The 19,611-nt window shown below is 41.1% G+C and overlaps 1 protein-coding gene across 1 annotated transcript in view; it reads left to right on the top strand.

Annotated features, from left to right (window-relative positions):
• The window catches only part of LOC306764158 (phospholipid-transporting ATPase ID-like), a gene marked incomplete at its 3' end in the record, with an annotated part of 41,129 nt that extends 22,432 nt beyond the window's left edge, over positions 1-18,697 (top strand). The window contains exons 14-27 of the mRNA XM_079251199.1: positions 746-911; positions 1,006-1,194; positions 1,290-1,405; positions 2,925-3,113; positions 3,204-3,315; positions 5,275-5,380; positions 5,472-5,613; positions 6,701-6,884; positions 8,486-8,709; positions 11,772-11,855; positions 11,951-12,196; positions 12,289-12,427; positions 16,004-16,134; positions 18,368-18,697. Coding sequence (XP_079107325.1) covers positions 746-911; positions 1,006-1,194; positions 1,290-1,405; positions 2,925-3,113; positions 3,204-3,315; positions 5,275-5,380; positions 5,472-5,613; positions 6,701-6,884; positions 8,486-8,709; positions 11,772-11,855; positions 11,951-12,196; positions 12,289-12,427; positions 16,004-16,134; positions 18,368-18,697 — 2,358 coding nt within the window. The remainder of the gene's footprint in view (positions 1-745; positions 912-1,005; positions 1,195-1,289; positions 1,406-2,924; positions 3,114-3,203; positions 3,316-5,274; positions 5,381-5,471; positions 5,614-6,700; positions 6,885-8,485; positions 8,710-11,771; positions 11,856-11,950; positions 12,197-12,288; positions 12,428-16,003; positions 16,135-18,367) is intronic.
• Positions 18,698-19,611: the final 914 nt, after the last annotated feature.

The raw sequence follows: 19,611 nt of genomic DNA, 5'->3' as shown, positions 1-19,611 counted from the left end.
TAAACATGTTTATTTCTGCTATTTATTATTATGTTATTTTTAACATGGGAGTCTATGGGGATTTGCTCTGTTTTGGGGCCCCTAGTGGATGAAGGGGGAACTGCAGTTTTATACACTTCGGCATAGGCTTCACTTTTAACTGCCGGGGGCTCCGTCTATCATTTATATACGGTCTATGGTTGTAAGTGAATAAAAACATAAACTACTGTATATATCAGTATAACACAGTTTTTCATTCTATATAATAAACTTTCCTTTGATTTTGTTACAGAATGAATCTTTAAATGAATCTTTAAACTAAAGTTTATCTTTGACATTAAAAGATTTAATCAGGGTCAAACAGGTTGGAATGAAGGAATGCAGAGCCAGATGCTAAACAGATGAAAAAACTGGTGTTTTTATTAAAACAGGATCCAAATTTTCCGTTTTGACATTTAGGGCAGGGAAGGAAAACACTGGAATGCTGACAAACAGACCATGCGATCTGTCAAGGCAGGGAATGGGAACACGCCTTAGGTAGCTGGGAGGGAAAGAAGACAGTAGGAGACAAGTTAGTACAGCTCAAAATAATTTCAAAATAAACCATAGCTCCACAAGGAATAAAAGTTACCCATAGTTTTCTTAGGGAAAGATTCCCCTGATTTCAGTGAATTTCTGTTTGATTCAGTGAATCAGAAAACTGTTTTTCCTACCAAACAACTCCCGTACGCCATCTGCACGTCTTCTCCCACCTCTCGCTCTACAGTATAAAGACTCGGTGGATTTCTCCTTCAACCCACTGGCCGACCCCCGGTTCACCTTCTATGACCACTCCCTGGTGGAGGCGGTGAAGCTGGAGAACCCTGAGGTCCACGCCTTCTTCAGACTGCTGGCGCTCTGCCACACCGTCATGGCCGAGGAGAAGAAGGAGGGTGAGAGCCTTGCAGTCCTGTTTCCTGAACAGATGAAATAGATGTATCTTGTATCCTGTTCTGATGGTGTTAAATGAACATTTCGCTCCTCCAGGTGAGCTTTCCTACCAAGCCCAGTCACCAGATGAAGGAGCTCTGGTTACAGCAGCCAGAAACTTTGGGTTTGTCTTCCGCTTGCGTACACCTGACAGCATTTCCATCGTGGAAATGGGAAAGGAGCGCAGTTACCAACTTCTGGCAATCCTGGATTTTAACAACGTCCGAAAGAGGATGTCAGTCATTGGTAAACGATGTCATAAGATCAGCTGCATGTTTGCATCATGGTTTCGTGTGCTGACAGTGTGACGCTGACGTGTTGTTGTGTGTTTGTGGAAACAGTCCGGAGTCCAGAGGGGAAGCTGTCTCTCTACTGTAAAGGTGCAGACACCATCATCTATGAGAGGCTGCATCAGTCCTGCAGCAAGCTGATGGACGTCACTACAGAGCACCTGAATGTGAGTGTGTGTTCGTCTACAAGCTAATGCTGCAGACTCTTACATTAAACCAGGACCATAGAAACCAAATCCCTCCGCTTCACCATCCACATCATTACACTGTGAACAAAGGTTTAAAGCTGGGTGGTTCCTTGTCCTGATAGTAGTCTGTACATGTTGTAATCATGAACAATAAGAAATATAGTTAGACCCCTCACTTTACTGTAAATCTGTCAAAACTCTGACCAATCCAAACATTTGGGCCGAATTGAAGTTGTTCATTTCTTATATTTCGTAGCTTCTTCACGGCTGAGAAAATGCAGAAGGGATTTCCCGACCTGGCTCGGTTTATTTGCCTCCCTCTACTAAACACCTGAGAAGGAGAAAATGGTTGGTGGAAAAAGCTGCGAACTAGAAAAGTCCTTGGAGAGCAAAAACCTGCGCCATGGCATTTAAAAAATTCCTGGATCCAAACAGTGATCTGGATCACCACCAAAATTAAATCAATTCTTCCTTTTCACATTTCCAACGAGTCCTGAAAATTTCATTAAAATCCATCCATAACTTTTTTTAGTTATCTTAAAAACAAACAGATAAACGCCAGTAAAAACATAACTTCCTTGGTGGAGGTAAAATAAAAAAGCCTTGGATCACACAAGGAGCAAAACCAGAGGGGGAGGAGCCAAGACAGGACGCCATTTTCACATCTTGCTAGCTCCCCAACATTACCTACCCCAGCTTTAAATATCTTCACCCTGGCTGAAGTCTTGTTTAGAATATTTGTTTTTTCTGAGCCAAAACCATGGGGAGCATTATGTCTACAGTATTATGCTCCTCATCTATAATGCCAAGGGTAGCGTTATATCTATAATACCCCCCTTGACAAAGTAAATTTGCTCAGCAGAACACAGCATCCAGACCATCATTCTGCTTGCTTACATGCTGGAAAAGACAAAAAAAAGGAACACCTGAAGTAAAAAACAGCTGTAGATGAGAAAATGACTCTTTGCTTTTCATTGATTCGCATTCAGAATTTTACTTCAGATGACCATTTTAGTTTTAATAGGCATGTCTTTATTTTCTTAAATCAGTACCCTTTTTTTTAAGGTTTCATTCATGTGTGGGGTCGTTGTCCTGCTACTGGAATCACAAAGCTTTTTACATAAATGAAATGGAATAAAAAACTAAGCTGTGGATGTTTAGACTTTGGAACAAATGTTTCCCTGTTTGTTTGATTTCTGGCCGTATCAGTCTTCATGTTGGCTTGACTACAGATAAACTACTGGGACAACATTTATCATGAAGAAGAACACGCTGAGAAAGAGTGTGGCTTGTTAACGTCTACCTTTAGGACAAGAATAAAGCTCTGCTCCGACTCAAACTTCTTTCTTGTTCAACTCATGTTTGCAGAAAAAGATAAAACAGATTATTTCTGTTTGTTCTCTTGACATCAGAACAAACGCAGCTGGCTCATGAGTTTCTCTTTGTTTATATCTTCTAAAGCCATCAGCGCTGCGTTTGTGTGTGTGTTCATCTTTAGAAGTATGTGCGTTCTGATCTGCAGGAATTTGCAGGGGAGGGTTTGCGAACTCTTGCGCTTGCCTACAAGGATCTGGACGAGGAGTATTTCCGCCAGTGGAGGCAGCGCCACCATGAGGCGAGCACCGCTCTGGACGACAGAGAGGGCAAGCTGGACCAGCTGTACGAGGAGATAGAGAAGGATCTCCTGGTGGGAAGAAAGAAATGATGGAGTTTTCTTCGTTTGGGTTTAGTTAAGATGCTCTGCTTGACGATTATTTACCTGAACGTTTGTGTGCAGCTGCTCGGAGCAACGGCCATAGAAGACAAGTTGCAGGACGGAGTGCCTCAGACCATCGAGCAGCTGTCCAAAGCTGACATCAAAATCTGGGTTCTGACTGGCGACAAGCAAGGTATCTGACCCCCTGCACATCCCATCAGCCCATATTTCATTCCCAAGTCAGCTTGTTACACTCTCCATGAGAAGTGAGAACCCTGTTTGTGATCTTGAGGCCCAAGAAGAAGAAAAAAGTTCTTGTTAGTCTGGTCCGTTGCTACTTCACAAGGAGCTTGGTCTGCAGCAGGGGAGGGATTACTGTGGGCTTTTCTGTTCAATCCACCTGGTTATTTTATATTTAACAAGAAACTTCAGCATGGCAGGTTGTGCACATAGCTGCGTCCACGTGTTTATAATTGTCCTCAAACGTCTTCATCCCTTTTCATGAAAAAAAGCGCTGAATTTACAACAATCACTCAAATAAATGGAGACTTAAAAAAAAAAAAAAGGAGCAATGACGAAAAAATGAGCTAAATTAGAATTTAGTGATATAAGACAATGTTTATTCATTTAATTGAGTTGAAGAATAAAAAGAAAACAAATTTAAAAAAATCAGTCCTGGACAAATTTGAGCATTTTTCTGATGAACAGTGGAACAAAATACCTGTCGACAGGTGCAGAAGTCTAAAGCTTGTTGCATACTCCACGAGAATCGAGAACTTTTTTCTTGTTCTCGAGGCTCCGAGAAGAAAATGATGTAATTTTGTTCTTGCGGACACATTTGAAGACAGTTCTCAAAACATCAAGCTGGCAGAACTTTTTTCTTGCAGGGCTCAGAGAAGTATCGTGTGATTGGTCGGACATTTGAGGTGGGCGTGGTTAACATGAAAGTATGAAGCGGAGTTGCTGCTTCCACGTTTTGCCGCTGCAGGTAAAACGGATTGTTTTGATAAAACAGTTGATCGAGGTGGTGAGAAAGTTCGAACATTTTTACATGTGGCATTAAAACACTCAGACCCAGCCACGTGCACAACCCGCCCTGCCGCGGACGAAGCTGCTCGTTAGATATGAAAATAGAAAAGCACTCGGACAGCAGAAACCTCCGCCAAGCACAATGTTAAAGGATCCTTTTTAAAAATTCCTGGATCCAACCGGGGATCAGGATCAGCACCAGAATTTAATCAGTTCTTCATTTTCACATTTCCAACAAGTCTTGAAATTTTTATAAAAATCCGTCCGTAACCTTTTAAGTTATCTTGAACACAAAGACGCCGGGAAAAACATGACCTGGTGGAGGAAACAACCGGGTTCATTGCTGGAGGATGTATGGACCTGACGAAAAAGAAGTTTTTTCTTGTTCTTGCAGCCTCGAGAACTCAGTTCTTGCTTCTCGTGGAGAAGCTTAACTGGGAGGTGCAGAAAACACCTGACTGGAGCGGAGACATCAAAGGATTGTTGAACAAAATACTAGTTTAGGAGTGATCGAACATATTTTATCCTAATTGTTTGCTTTTTTTCAAAAAAATGTCTCTTTTGAGCCAGAATTAGAAAATAATGTAATGATTTTATGACATTTTTATTTAGTATTACTTTTGTTAATGTCAGCTTATTTCCCAGGCAGCTGATTTTTCCTTTTTAAATGAAGGATATGGATACATTTGAGGACGACTGTAAATCCTGGATTGTATTAATGTTCGTACTTTCTCACCACCTTGATCAGCTGTTTTATTAAAACAATCAGTTTATCCAGCACCTACAAAACTGTGGAAGCGATCCACTTCCTGCTTTCCATGTAAACCACACCCACCTCAAATGTCCAGCCAATCACACGATCTTTTTCAGAGCCCCACAAGAAGAAAGTTCTGCCCGCCTGAACTCTCTTTAACCATGACCATGACAACAGAATGACGTCCTTAATGAGAAAACGACAAAAGTTCTCGCTTCTGGTGGAGTTTCTGGCAGTTTTTAAACAACTGAGACATTTCAGCATCTTGTGGAAAATGTTAGCTCTGTTTTAGCATCACATGCCAAAGCAAAGCACCCGCGCTGTTCTGATCCTCTCCGTCTGTTGAGTGACGCTGATTTTGTTTTACAGAAACTGCAGAAAACATCGGTTACTCCTGCAACCTGCTTCGAGAAGAGATGAACGAGATCTTTATCGTCTCGGGAAACTCGCTCGAGGATGTCAGACAAGAGCTGAGGTTAGAGGGAGTTTTAAAGGCCATGTGTTTTTCTGCTTCAGAGCTGCATACGTGTATTAATTCATCAACATTTCCACCTCCGTGTGAGCAGAAATGCTCGCACCGCCATGAAACCAGATGCAGCAGAGAATTCGGAGTTTTTGCCGGTTAGGATTTTGGGTAACGGAGTGAAAGTGGTGATGGACGAGGTAGTTAGTGGAGAGTACGGCCTCGTTATCAACGGACACAGTCTGGTACGTCTCAAATTATAACACAATATTTAGTTGTTGATTTAGTAGAGTTTAGTTCATTTTTATTTTATCACTATTTTATACACTTATTTTTTTAGATAATGATTCAGAGATATGCTTATTTATTTATTCTGACTTGTGTATATTTATGTGGCTTTTTTTGTCTTGAAAGTCACGTTTTAATTTTTTTTTTACCCAAATACTTCAATTTTATTCACTTCTTTCTTTATAGTTTTGTAATTTTTGCTCTTATTTGTTCTTGTTTTTATTGAATCTTGGTTTTTACTTTTTAGCTGTTTAAATCCAGACGTTTTCTGTTTGCTTCTTGTCTAGACGTAGCAGCTGGAGGTCGGATTGGGCTTCTTATTTTTTCTGGATTTGTCTGTTTTTTTGTTTTTTTTTTTAGATGTATTTCTTTTTGTAGTACGGGAATAGTTTATCTGGGTTTTTATAAGTACTGTTGTGATTTTGGCAGCCCAGACAGTTTTCCTTTCCACATTTCCCTTCTGTTATTTTGTCTCCTTTTTACCCTTCTGTTTCACTTTTTCTCCCCGTTAGGTTGGCATTAGAATATCAGGGATAATAAATAAATAAAACTCCAGACACCATAATAAAAGGGATCTAAGGTGTTAAGGGCAGCCATATATACAAGGTGCAAATCTGTTTTGGGGCACCAACCATCATTCTGCAAGATGCTTGACAGAACAGGGTTAAAAGAAAAACACTCCAGTGTTTCCAGTGTTTTATCTCCAGGTATGCAGGCAGGACCAACACCAAGGTGGGGGGCAGGGGCTTGTATGAATCCTGACTTGCCCCGATCTGGGTGGTTCCCATGGTGACGGCTGGGGGGGCTCCTGGTGTGAATGGATAGTTTGCATATCATTTCCTCACCTGAACATCAAGCTGAATATTAATTTCCACTTAGATATTAATATTGATGTTTAGTTAAAGAAGCAGAAACAAGAGGTTGGAGTTTATGTTTGTGCAGGTTGGGGTGCCTGTGTTGTCTGTGTGTGTGTGTGTGTGTGTGGGGAAGGGAGGAGTGTCAAGCATTTGTTTTTAAAAGTTTGCTTCCCCTGCCGTCCACCAGGCTTTCGCCCTGGAGCGCAGCATGGAGCTGGAGTTCCTGAGGACAGCGTGTATGTGTAAAGCGGTGATCTGCTGCAGGGTGACGCCTCTGCAGAAGGCTCAGGTGGTCGAGCTGGTCAAGAAATACAAGCAGGTGGTCACGCTGGCCATAGGAGACGGAGCCAATGATGTCAGCATGATTAAAGGTACGAGCAGGGATACTTTAACTCAGACTTTTAGCTTTTATTTGGTTAAAAAAAAGAAACTATGCAACATCTGTAAGTTCTAGTTCAATCTAAATATAAACAGCACCCTCTGGAGGTATCAAGATAAATTTCATGTAAACTGTGTTCTCAAATGTTTCTGCAAGATTTTAAATCTTTTTTTCAGACCTCCAGTTGAACAAAACTATGACTTCATGTTCCTGATAAACCCACAGTCATCTTCAAATACCTTATTTAGGACTCTTAGGTCCTCTTCTCAACTATTGCTGAAGGTCTCATTGGCCAGATTAAAATCCAGGGGTGATAGAGCCTTTTCTGTTGGTGCTCCTAAGATATGGAATAACCTTCCCCTTCACATCAGAGCTGCTCAATCTGTCTCTGATTTGAAGTCTGTCCTTAAAACCCACTTCTTTGCGCTGGCATTTGGTCATACCTGAACTTTTTCTTGTGTATTTTAATTTTTTTTTAACTTTTTTTTTTTAGATTTTTATGTGACCAGATTTTTTTTTTTTTTTTTTTTTTAATGTGCAGTGTTAAATTTAAATTGTGTAGGGATTCAACTCCATATTGACCTGAAGCATCAAGCATTTCCTGCAGAGTTGACTGCAGATTACAGAATCTCCTGTTGCACCTAAAGTTCAGGGATGCCCAGCTCCAGTCCTTGAGGGCCACAATCCTGCAGGTTTTCCATGTCTCCCTGCTCCAACACACCTGACTAATCACTCATTGTGCAGAACTTTATTGGCTGTTGGATCCATTTTATGGAAACCTGGTGTGTTGGAGCAGAAATACATGGAAAACCTGCAGGACAGCGGCCCTGAAGGAGCGACTTTGGACACTCCTGCCAAAGCTACTCTGTTGGACTACAGTGAACTCGGCGTCATGTTGAAGAATGCAGTTGTAACTTTCTGACATGGTGCATCATCCTGCATGATGTAGAAACCAGTAGAAGGGATGGTTAGTAGGGCTGTGACGATATGCTTTTGTCCCGATTCGATTTGATTTTTTGGGTGCCGATTATCACAATTCTTCTATATTGCTAATTTTTGTAGATAATAAACAGAAAATGTATGAAACTTTTTTTTTTGCTTGTCATTTTCCTTGATTTCAATTGGGAAAAACAACACAGTAGCCAGATCATCATCCTGCTGCTATAATACCCAAGAAGACAAGTTAAAAAATCAAGAAAAACAACAAAAATTACACATATTTTGTCATGGATTATTTTTATTTATTTGAAAAATAAATAAAATTCCTGATTTTTGATTTTTCGATTCAATTTTCCCACCCCTAATGGTTAGCAACATACTTCTACTGCTGCTGCCCATCTGCTTCAAAGTTGGACATGTTGTGTGTTCAGAGATGCATTTCTGATTTCTTTGGCCTCTGCCAGGGTTGGTTTGACTTTCTCTTGCCTTTTTTATCACCTTCAAAAACACTTGTACACGTTTGTGTCGACATGCTTAAATTCACCGAGTTGCTGTTATTTAATTGTCTGAAAAGCGAATAAAGCGGTTTGTGAGAGTAGATGAATAAGTTTCCCTCCCCTCAGACTCTTTCATCTCTTCTCTTTGTCATCCCAGCGGCTCATATAGGCGTGGGCATCTCAGGCCAGGAGGGCATGCAGGCTGTGCTGTCCAGTGACTACTCCTTCGCCCAGTTTCGCTTCCTGCAGCGCCTCCTGCTGGTGCACGGCCGCTGGTCCTACCTGCGCATGTGCAAGTTCCTGCGCTACTTCTTCTACAAAAACTTCACCTTCACCTTCGTTCACTTCTGGTACGCCTTCTTCTGCGGCTTCTCTGCGCAGGTAAGATGATGAGAGCGAAGGAGAGTCACAAACACAAAACTCGGTGCAACTGGAGGATTTCTTTCCTCCACCATGTTTTTACCGGAGTTTATCTCTTTGTTTGTCTGTTTGTGTTCAAGATAACTCAAAACGTTATGAACGGATTTTCATCAAACTTTCAGGAGTTGTTGGAAATGTGAAAAGGAAGAACTTATTTAATTTTGGTGGTGATCCGGATCACCATTTGGATTTAGGAGGTTTTTAAAGGATTCTTAAACATTTGTGCTCTCCTAGTGCTTTTATAGTTTATCTTATATTTACAAAATAGAAGTTTTAAAGGTGACCCTACAAATTTGTTCTGGATTTGGATTTTTCTTGGTGGCCCAGTCTACCCAAACAGAGCATTTTTGCATTCAGGAACTTGCTGGTTTACCCCCAAGAAAGTGTTTACATGTTGTATGTACACGATATGATTATGATAAACTAGAGAAATAAAATCAGTAAAGAAAATTTATTAAAGAAGCTCTGCTTGAAAACATGTTTTAGGATTTGTTTGTTTTGTTTACAATTGTTGAAAGTAGGTTGCTGTTCAAAACATTTTTATTCATAAAATTAATCAAATCAAACTTTATTTGTATAGCACTTTTCATACAAAGCATATCAAAGTGTTTAACATTAAAGAAATTAAAAACAGTTTCACATTAAAAAAAAAACACACACACACACACATTACCCACACACACACACACAACCCAACCCTCCTGACCATTAATGCCAAAATAAAAACTAAATATTTCGCAACTTCACTCAGGCAAAAGCAGTATTTTAAGCATTTAAGCTAATTTAAGCCAAGGCTGCCAATGCTATGTAAATATGGCATCAAAGTCTTTTTTTTCCTCTCTCTGACCGATAAGACGCCTCGTAGTCGTGAGCTGGAGGAGGAAACAAAGAGGCACAATTCAGAGGAAACCAAAAAAAAGTACAGATTAAAAAAAATTTTTTTTTTTTAAAGTCACATGTTAAATCACGTTAAAAAACAAATAAACCCCCAAAAACCTCCTTGAGACAATAAAGCTAAATGTAGAAGCAGAATCTGTTTGTGCAGAACGTCTTCTCAGTAATTCAGCAGCTTGTAGAGTCACATGGAGTAATTGTATAAAGTCATCAGTCTGTTACATCACTGTGTGTCTTCATTCAGATCACTGAGGTTTGCAGGAACTCTTTCTGCGCAGCATTTCAGTCAGTTTGAGGAATCCAGACTCTGAGTCCATTTTAATACTTTAATCATTTCATTTTCAGCCAGTCTGTTGGAAATTTGCTGCTGTCGATGTCCTGGTGTGTGATCCAGTTTTAGACAAAAGGGGCTAACAGGGCACGGGTGAGGGTGGGTGTAAGGGGACTATGGATGTGTGTGTGTGTGTGTGTGTGTGTTTTATCTATTTTGATATAAATTGTTTTATGCGAAGCACTTTGTATTGTTTTTAAGCATGAAAAATGCTATACAGATAAAGTTTGATTCGATTTGAACTGATTTGGTTTTAAAGGTTTACGCTTGTCTCCAGAGTTTTTGGTGTTCAGAGGACAAAGGGGACTCCATGGCTGCAGGGTGTCCAGGTCCTGCTGCAGAACAAGCCCGAATCATCAGCCCTCCACCACCATGTTTGTTTAGACATGCTGTGAATTACAACCAAGCATCTCTGCTCTGGTCTTCTCTTGTTTATTAGTTGTTTTTGTTGTTGTTTCTTAGCTTCTTTGCGTAGTTTATCACAAGGAGAGTTGGACCCGAGAGGTTTCCAGTAAGGAAGGTTAAACAGGTTTATTTAGGATGTTAGACCAGAGTAGCAGACATTGATGGCTCAGGATTCCAGGTGGGGCGACGAGCGGGCAGACAGGTTTCATATCAGGCTGTTTAGGCTGGAGGGGAAGGAAACACCATGGTTGGAACAATCCAGCATCGAATGTATGTATGCATGTATTATTCTTTTGTCCTTAATGTTACATGTCTGGCTGTCAAACCTTGGACGAGCTGGCTTGAACTTTGAATATCCCTCGGGGATGAATAAAGTATCTTTGATTTGATTTGATGACGATCAGACTGGCGTTTAGAAGCAGATGAGGCGCAATAAACCTGATTCCTCTCAGCTGTGCTCTTTAACCACAGCCTAGGCCTCCTGTAAACACCAAAAGGAGGGAGAAACACACAGTAGCTACCTCTCATCAGTTCACTTCTTGCACCTTAGTTACCTTCTCTTCCTGTGTAATTTAGTGAAGCTGGTCCAGCTGAGGACTGCTTAGTTTTGCTTCCTGGCCTTGTTCTTCATCAGGTTTTTGGTCTCATGTGCATCAACAGACATGAGGAACCAGCAACAACTCCAGGTTGTTTGCTGTCTCTTCTGTTTTCTCTCGCTCGTCATGAATTCCTCTGGTTTCATCATTGTTGTTTCCTTCCTTTCAGCCAGTTGACTGGATCGTTTTCCAGCTCTTCCTGTTTTCTTGTTTGTTTGGAGTTCCGGCCGTTGGATTCCCTGCTTCATCTGGCTTTTCTGTCCTAAACTCGCCGTAACTTCATCCTCCTGCTCCGTCCTTCACTTTGCTCCTTCACCCATCCAAAGCTCGATGTTCCAGCAGCGTTTTGATTCTGATTCAGCTTCGCTAACTTGAGCTGTTGTCCTGTCATGCCTGAGATTTAGAGAGTCTGAGATGTAGCTCTCTTTTTTTTGTATTATTTGTTTTTTGGAGTTTCTCTGAGCGTTGCACGGTCTGACTTGGGGGTGAATCTACTGGGAAAACTTATCCATTTGTGATGATTCTTTTATTTTTCCTGCAGTCTGAATTGTTTAGAAATGGTCTTTTAACCCTTCTCACATGGATCGTCAGCAACATTGACTTTATGTAAGATTGTTTCTGAGGCCTTTCCTCCTTGGCATTGTGTCAACATGCACCTGAATGCTTAATTAAACAGATTATTAAGTTTAGGATATGATTGCATTTTTTATAAATGTTAAACTAGATAAGCTGTGTGAATCTGACTGGTTTTATCGTGCCGTATCTCTAATAAAGCTCTTCCTCTGTTTGCATTCCAGACTGTGTATGATGAGTGGTTCATCACCCTCTATAATCTGGTCTACACGGCTCTGCCTGTGCTGGGAATGAGTCTTTTTGATCAGGTAATGTGCCGGTGTCTCCGTGGAGCAGGAAACAACAAAGCAGAAATGTTTCTTCACGCTCAGACCTCTCGTCTTTGTCTCCACCTGCTGGACAGGATGTGAATGACGTGTGGAGTTTCCAGCACCCTCAGCTCTACGTTCCTGGCCAACTGAACCAATACTTCAGCAAAAATTCCTTCTTTAAGTGTGCCCTTCACAGCTGCTACAGCTCCCTGGTGCTCTTCTTCATCCCCTACGCAGCTTTGCAAGACACGGTGAGGGACGACGGGAAAGACGTTGCAGACTACCAGTCCTTCGCCCTCCTCACTCAGACATGTCTGCTGTTTGCAGTGAGCATCCAGGTACAAGGAAACGCTTTATATTTGAAATTATGTGCTTACCTTTCTATATGCATATGATCTAAATGTTCTTTTTTGACTCTGTGTGTGTGCAGTTGGGATTGGAGATGTCTTACTGGACGGCCGTGAACACGTTCTTTGTTTTGGGCAGCCTGGCCATGTACTTCGTTGTTACATTCACCATGTACAGTAACGGCATGTTCCTCATCTTACCGTCGGCCTTCCCATTCATCGGTGAGTTGTAAACTTCACCGTCTTCTTTTTCTGCTCCCTCACCGCTAACGTCAGCAGTGTGATTCCAATTATGACTTCAGCGCCAGTTCCTGAATTGCATTTGGTATCTTTATATCTGCCTTACAAAACTGGGTTAGAAGCAAACTTTTTTTGCATGATCCGATTTTCTGCCTCATGAATATCATCTGCAGTTTCCCAGAACTCGCTAACGTGTTTGACCATGATGAGATTAGGCAGGTTAAAGACCCAAATGCAGGACACATGCAAGACATGAGGCTGTGGGAACAGAGGGCTGTCTGACAGGAAACTGAAAGGTTCAGCTGAGGGTGGCTAAAGAAGCCCAACACTGAAATGCTTGCCTAAAAGACACGATGATGAGGAGAGACTAGACTTGATGCATAGATAATGAACTAGGGAAACAGGACACAGGTGAAAACAAAGCTCTTAATGACACGAAGGAATGACTAAAATAAGACACGAACTGAGACAAATATTCAATTCAAATTTTCAATTCAACTTGATTTATATAGCATCAAATCACGGCAATGCCATCTCAAGGCGCTTTACAGACAGAGGGGAAAACATAATGAAGGCCAATTCATAACAGCCTATATAAGGAAACCAACAGATTGAGTTGAGTCCAACTCAATCTCCCATCCTGAGCAAGCACACTGGCGACAGTGGGAAGGAAAAAACTCCCTTTTAACAGGAAGGAAACCTCCGGCAGAACCCGGCTCAAGGACAGGCAACCATCGGGGGGGGGGGGGGGTGGGGGGAAGAGAGAGATAAAGAGAAAAAGAAAGAAGCTCAGTGTATCAGGAAATGTCCCTCAGCAGTCTAAACCTATAGCAGCATAACTAAGGGATGCTAACCATCCCTAGCTATAGGACTTATCAAAAAGATAAGTCTTCAGCCTAGTCTTAAAGGTGGGGAGGGTGTCTGCTTCCCTAACACTAACTAGGAGCTTATTCCATAAGAGAGGGGCCTGATAACCAAAGGCTCTGCCTCCTGCTCGGCTCTTTGAGACTCTAGGAACCACAAGTAAGCCTGCAGTTTGCGAATGAAGTACTCTGCTTGGTATATAAGGAACTATGAGGTCTTTGATATATAGTGGTGCCTGGTTGTGGAGGGCTTTATATGTAAGGAGAAGGATTTTAAATTCTATTCTAGATTAAGCAGGCAGCCAATGAAGAGAGGCTAAAACTGGAGAAATATGATCTCTCCTGCTGGTTCTGGTCAGGACTCTGGCTGCAGAATTCTGGATCAGCTGAAGGGTTTTCAGGGCATATTTAGGACAGCCCAGTAATAGAGAGTTACAGTAATCTAGTCTCGAAGTAACAAAAGCGTGAACCAGTTTTTCTGCATCCCTCTGAGACAGAGGGATGCCCTAATTTTGGCTATATTACGTAAATGAAAGAAGGCTGTTTTAGGGTTAGTAACCTGCTTAATATGTGGGCCAAAGGACAGGTCAGGACAGGTCAGGGTCAAATATTACTCCAAGGTTTCTCACTGTAGCACTGGAAGCTAAAGTAATGCCATCCAGGTTCATTACAAAACTGGAAAATTTAGCTCTGAGTTTTTCAGATCCAACGAGAATTACTTCAGTCTTATCTGAGTTTAAGAGGAGAAAATTTCTAGACATCCAAGTCTTTATGTCTATGAGACAATTTTGTAGCCTATTGGGCTGATTTGTTTCATCTGGTTTAAAGGATAAGTATATTTGAGTATCATCTGCATAACAATGAAAGTTTATTCCATGCTGTCTAATAATTTTGCCTAAAGGGAGCATATATAGCGTGAAGAGTATTGGTCCAAGTACAGAACCTTGAGGAACTCCATGACTTACTGTAGTTTGGGAGGAGGACTTGTCATTTACATGAACGAACTGAAGTCTATCAGATAAATATGATTTAAACCAGCTTAACGCTGTACCTGTAATTCCAATCACCTGTTCTAGTCTTTGTAACAGAATGTTATGATCGACTGTATCAAATGCAGCACTAAGATCAAGCAAGATAAGTACGAACACAAGTCCTTTGTCTGAGGCCATAAGAAGGTCATTAGTAACTTTCACCAGTGCTGTCTCAGTACTATGATGAGCTCTAAATCCTGACTGAAACTCCTCGCATAAATTATTTCTGCTCAGGTGGGCATGTAGCTGAGCTGAAACTATTTTCTCCAGAATTTTGGACATAAACGGGAGGTTAGATATAGGTCTATAATTTGCTATCACCTCTGGATCCAGAGATTGCTTTTTAAGTAAAGGCTTGATTACAGCAGTTTTAAATGATTGTGGTACATATCCTGTCACTAAAGACATATTGATAAGACTTAGTAGTGATGTATCAATTAAAGGGAAAATGTCCTTAAAGAGGCTCGTTGGGAGAGGGTCTAAGATACAGGTGGATGGTTTAGATGAAGCTATTATTTTAGTTAATTCAGAGGGTTGGACAGGACAGAAACTATTTAGACACAAGTCAGATCCTGGTTCTAAGGATGCTTCGGAGACCACAACAGGCTCAACATTATAGGTAGAAGGAAGAGTATTGTGAATTTGATCTCTAATAGTGTCAATTTTATTCCTGAAAAAATACATGAAATCATCACAGCTAAGTGAGAAAGGAATACATGGCTCCACAGGGCTCCGGCTCCTAGTAAGCCTAGCTACAGTGCTGAAAAGAAACCGAAATATAAATGCAAAATAAATAATCCGCAGAAACCCTGAGCATGAGGAAAGTAGATAACAGAGAACATGAACAGTTAAGACTGATCAAACTAATCCAAACTAATCAAAGTTTAAAGTATTTTCCCTTCACTTCAAATTAAGACAAACTAGAAAAAGCATCAATTTTTTAATAGAATAAAGGTTTCTCTGTTAAAGCAGATTCATGGGTCTTGACTTTCATGCCTTCAGACCTGAGAGACTGGGTTAAGTCCTGGTTACTGGGTGGTTTTCAGGCGTGCCCAGCTCCGGTTCTCAAAGGCCGTAGTCCTGCAGGGTTTCCATGTATCCCTGCTCCAATACACCTGACAAAAAAATCACTCCTTGTGCAGAACTTTATTTGCTGTTGGATTTAATAGAAGCCAGGTGTGTGAAGCAGGGATACATCAAAAACCTGCAGGACAGTGACCCTCGAGCCCTGACTGGTTTAGTTCATCAAACTCCACTGGGAGTCACTATTTTTTTCATTTCTGTATACCTAAACAATTTGCTAAAATGAACTGCAACACAGCTTTAAATAAGATTCACGCTGTCACTCTTTAATTATTTTTACTGCGTTTGTGTGATTTTTTTCATCAGAATAGTTTGTTTTGCTTTTTTAATGTCTATTAGGGATAAGATGTCCTAAATCAAACCAGGAACGTGGATTTAAATCTCAAAAATTGATTTTTTTTTGGGATGTATATTTATGGCAAAAATACAAAATATACATTTAGTTGCATCTTTAAAATGTGAAATGAATAATCAGATTTTGGATGATGATAGTCTTTTTAGGTTTTTTACAGACTGTGTTGACTGATGATGCATCAAAGATACTAACAAGTGCTAAATTGTCCCTGTTTTTATTGATACAGGAACAGCCAGAAACTCTCTAAACCAACCTAATGTTTGGCTAACGATCCTCCTCACCTCCACCCTGTGCGTCCTTCCGGTGGTTACCTACCGCTTCCTGTTGATTCAAATGTGCCCAACCATCAATGACAAGGTACAGGAAGAGGAGGAACCACTCTGCTTGCCTGCGAAAGCACGGCTGCAGCTGTGGTCCATGATCTGGTTTGAAAACTCGCTCCTTCCTGTGTAGGTTGACTTTCTAAGAACTCATCTGGAGGCTGATTGGTGCAGAACTGTAACATGCAGCTTTTTGTGATTTATACAAACATTTCCAATCAATGCCTTTAAATCTGCCTCAGATTGTTAGCTTAAAAAATAAAAAGGAATAAAGTGATAGTTTGATTTGCATTGTGCCAAAGCTTCAAAGTAGAAACACTACAAATGAATTCACTTTTCAAATCAAATCAAACTTTATTTTTTCAGCACTTTTCATGCCACAGGCAACACAAAGTGCCTTAAAAGATAAAATCCAACTCATAAAGAATAAAAAAAAACATTCACACACAAAAAGGGGATAAGATGTTATGTAAAACAATCTCAAGTTCTCTTCCACACACCTACCCCGACCCCCTCCCAATAAAATGACTCCCTAATTAGTCTCTTTAACTGAATGTAGGGATAAAAAAACAAATATGTTAGATAAAATATAAAATTAACCTCTGAATTGATACTGATTAATTAGGGATTGACATTTTGAACTAAAGTACTGAAAATCCAACTGTTTTTAATTGCAGCCACCCCCTTCAGGTGTTCATTGTTAACTAACATCATGTTAACTTAACAGCTAACTAGCTAAACTTGTCCCCAGCAGTTGTTCAGAGAGCACATTCAAAATGTTTCCAGTATTTCACACATATTGTTGGAGCTATTGGATTTCTTACAGCTGTATGACAGTTGGCAAATTTAATCATTACTTATCCCTATTTTTAAAGGTGTTGTCATGTAAAAAAAATACAACCAAATTCATTCACTGTGTCCATAAAAACATCACTCTAAAGGCCCATTTCTGCTCCCTTGTGTACATAAATGTTGACATCTGTTTCAAACGTTGTCATACGTTGCAGCTATCATCCTTCCATCTGACTTTTACGTTCCCAAAGTTGTTAGTTCAATCACCCACTAGTGTGGAGTTCAGAGTTCATTTTGTGTCATAACTATAGACCGTATATGAAAGATGGACGGAGCCTTCGGTGGTTAAAAGTGAAGCCTATGCAGAAGTGCATAAAACTGCAGTTCCCTCTTCATCCACTAGGGGCTGCAAAACAGAGCAAATCCCCATAGACTCCTATGTTAAAAACACCAACTTCACAGCAGAAATAAACATGTTTACAGTCTGGTATAAAAATCCATTTTCGGTTTATAGGTCAGGTTTACAGTCATGACAACTGTGGGGGGAAATTAATTTTTTTCTAACTTACTTTAATCTCAAAATTTGGCATATTTAGGGGCGTGTCCTTTTGATTGACAGGTACCAGATATCCTGCTTCAAGTCAGAAGAACGTAGAACAACCGCGGTTTTTAGCCAGTTAACAACATGACTAAGCTTTAGCCCGCTTACCTCCGTTAGCTGGTTAGCTCCTGTTATCTCCTGTTAGCTCCTGTTATCTCCGGGTTAAGTCAGTTAGCTCTTAGCTACAGGCATCTTAGAGTTCGCTAGATGTCAATCATCCACCATGAGGCTCACGGCCCCCCTCTCAGCTCCACCTCTTTGCCCATACTGTATTTTCCTGCCGACACGACCTGCCAAGATGACGATGGTAGGAACCGCCCACCGAGCTTCAATTCAGCTCTTCAGAAACTTATGGGTGACGTCAAGGAGGCCACGTCCATCTTTTTATATACAGTCTATGGTCATTTTTGACACAGGATGGGAGCTGTAATGCACCACTGTAAAGTCATTTACAGCTGCCCAAAAACACAAGAAGTAGATAAATAAAACCACTTTTTTTTCTTTTCTCAGCTTCTTTTGTGTCTTTTCGTCTGGTGCTTTTTATTTGACGGTTTCTGCATCGTCTTCTTCCTGTTCCACCGCTTCTTCTCTGGTTTGTCTCTAGTTGTGTAAGGTCTACAACTCAACACTGCCCCCTGTGATTTCCGGTGGTATTGCTCAGTTTTCTGCGTCAAGGAATGAAAGTTAATCTCCTTTAAAAAAAACAGACCGAATTACTTGTAACTCTAAACGGGCCATCCATCTGTGTGTCCGTCATCTGCGTCGAGCATCAATGGGCTTTCATACCAGTTATACCGGCGGTTGCTTGAAGAGTTACCACTAAATGCTTCCCTAAATGTCCACTTTCAGTTTTCTGAATCCCTCCTTAATTTTCCAGGTGATGTTCAAGGTGAGACAAGCCAAGGCAACCCCTCCTCCTCCTCCTCGACGTGCCCGTATCCGTCGCACCAGCTCCCGCCGCTCGGGCTACGCCTTCTCCCACGCACAGGGCTACGGGGACCTAGTGACATCTGGACGCTTCCTACGACGCCCCGCCATGTCGCTCCCTTCGGGCTTCGCCCACGCGGGTCGCAGCACCACAGGCTTCAGTCCAATGGGGCGATCGGCAGGTTACAGCCCGACAGGACGCCCTCAGAACACCAAGGTCGCAGATGTGGAGGTGACGTCGTTGCAGATGTTCAGGACGATCGCAGATCCGGCACTCTGACCGCCAGGATAACGGAGGGTTTTTGGGAGGTGTTGAAAAACTCGCTTGGGCTTTCCAGACAACTTGAAGCCTTTTCATGGTCTGTGGAATGTGTCGCCACTACTGAAAGGTGTCGACGTAAAGCCTGACACTAGACCCAGCAACATGCTAGCTATCCTTCACATGGAAACAAACACAGAAGGGAAGCAAGAAGAGGACAAAAAGTCGTCATGTTTACAGGCTGCCCAGACTTTCTGAACGCTGGGAGTCTAGATGCACAGCAGTGCTTTGTACAGAGGGAAAAAAAAAGAGATAATCAAAGCCGTATTGAATGAAATAATTTAATTTTGTACTTTAAAATCTTTTTATATTTTCCCATCTTGAAAGATGCACAAGCAGCCTGGCACTTTGGCCGTCTCATACAGCAGTGGGAGAAACCTGAATGTCTGCACCAGTGGTGTAGTGGTCCATTAAGAAGTGAGTATATGCTCAATTTTTTGCCCTTAAAAAAAGACTGGCAGCGCATGTCTGGCTGCTAGGGATATAAACATCTTTATTATGTCTATGTTCAGGCTAAAATGAATGCAGCTGCTGGCAATCTGCACCATTGTGGATTTGGTACCATTAGCTGAGCTGCTGGTAGACGTACATTCATGGGAATGTTTGTAATTGTAGAAGCAGCATCACAGATGCTTTAGAAGTGTGTATACTCAATGCTGACTGAAAAAGAAGTGGATATACCCGCGTATACCCTGGACTACACCACTGGTCTGCAAGGTGAAAAATGTAAACTACTCCCACCTTCTTTTAACCCTCAAGATTTAAAGAGTCATTCAATGAAAAAGGTACAGTTTTTAGCTGTATTTTATCTTATAATTGGGTCTCCAAAATCTGTATTTAAACAGCTTTATATACATAATAATTATTTTATTAAT

This window comes from Telmatherina bonti (assembly GCF_933228915.1).
Source record: "Telmatherina bonti genome assembly, chromosome: 13".
Lineage (NCBI taxonomy): Eukaryota > Metazoa > Chordata > Actinopteri > Atheriniformes > Telmatherinidae > Telmatherina > Telmatherina bonti.
The sequence above is the reverse complement of the archived record's forward strand: the minus strand, read 5'-3'. Positions and strand labels throughout refer to the sequence as shown.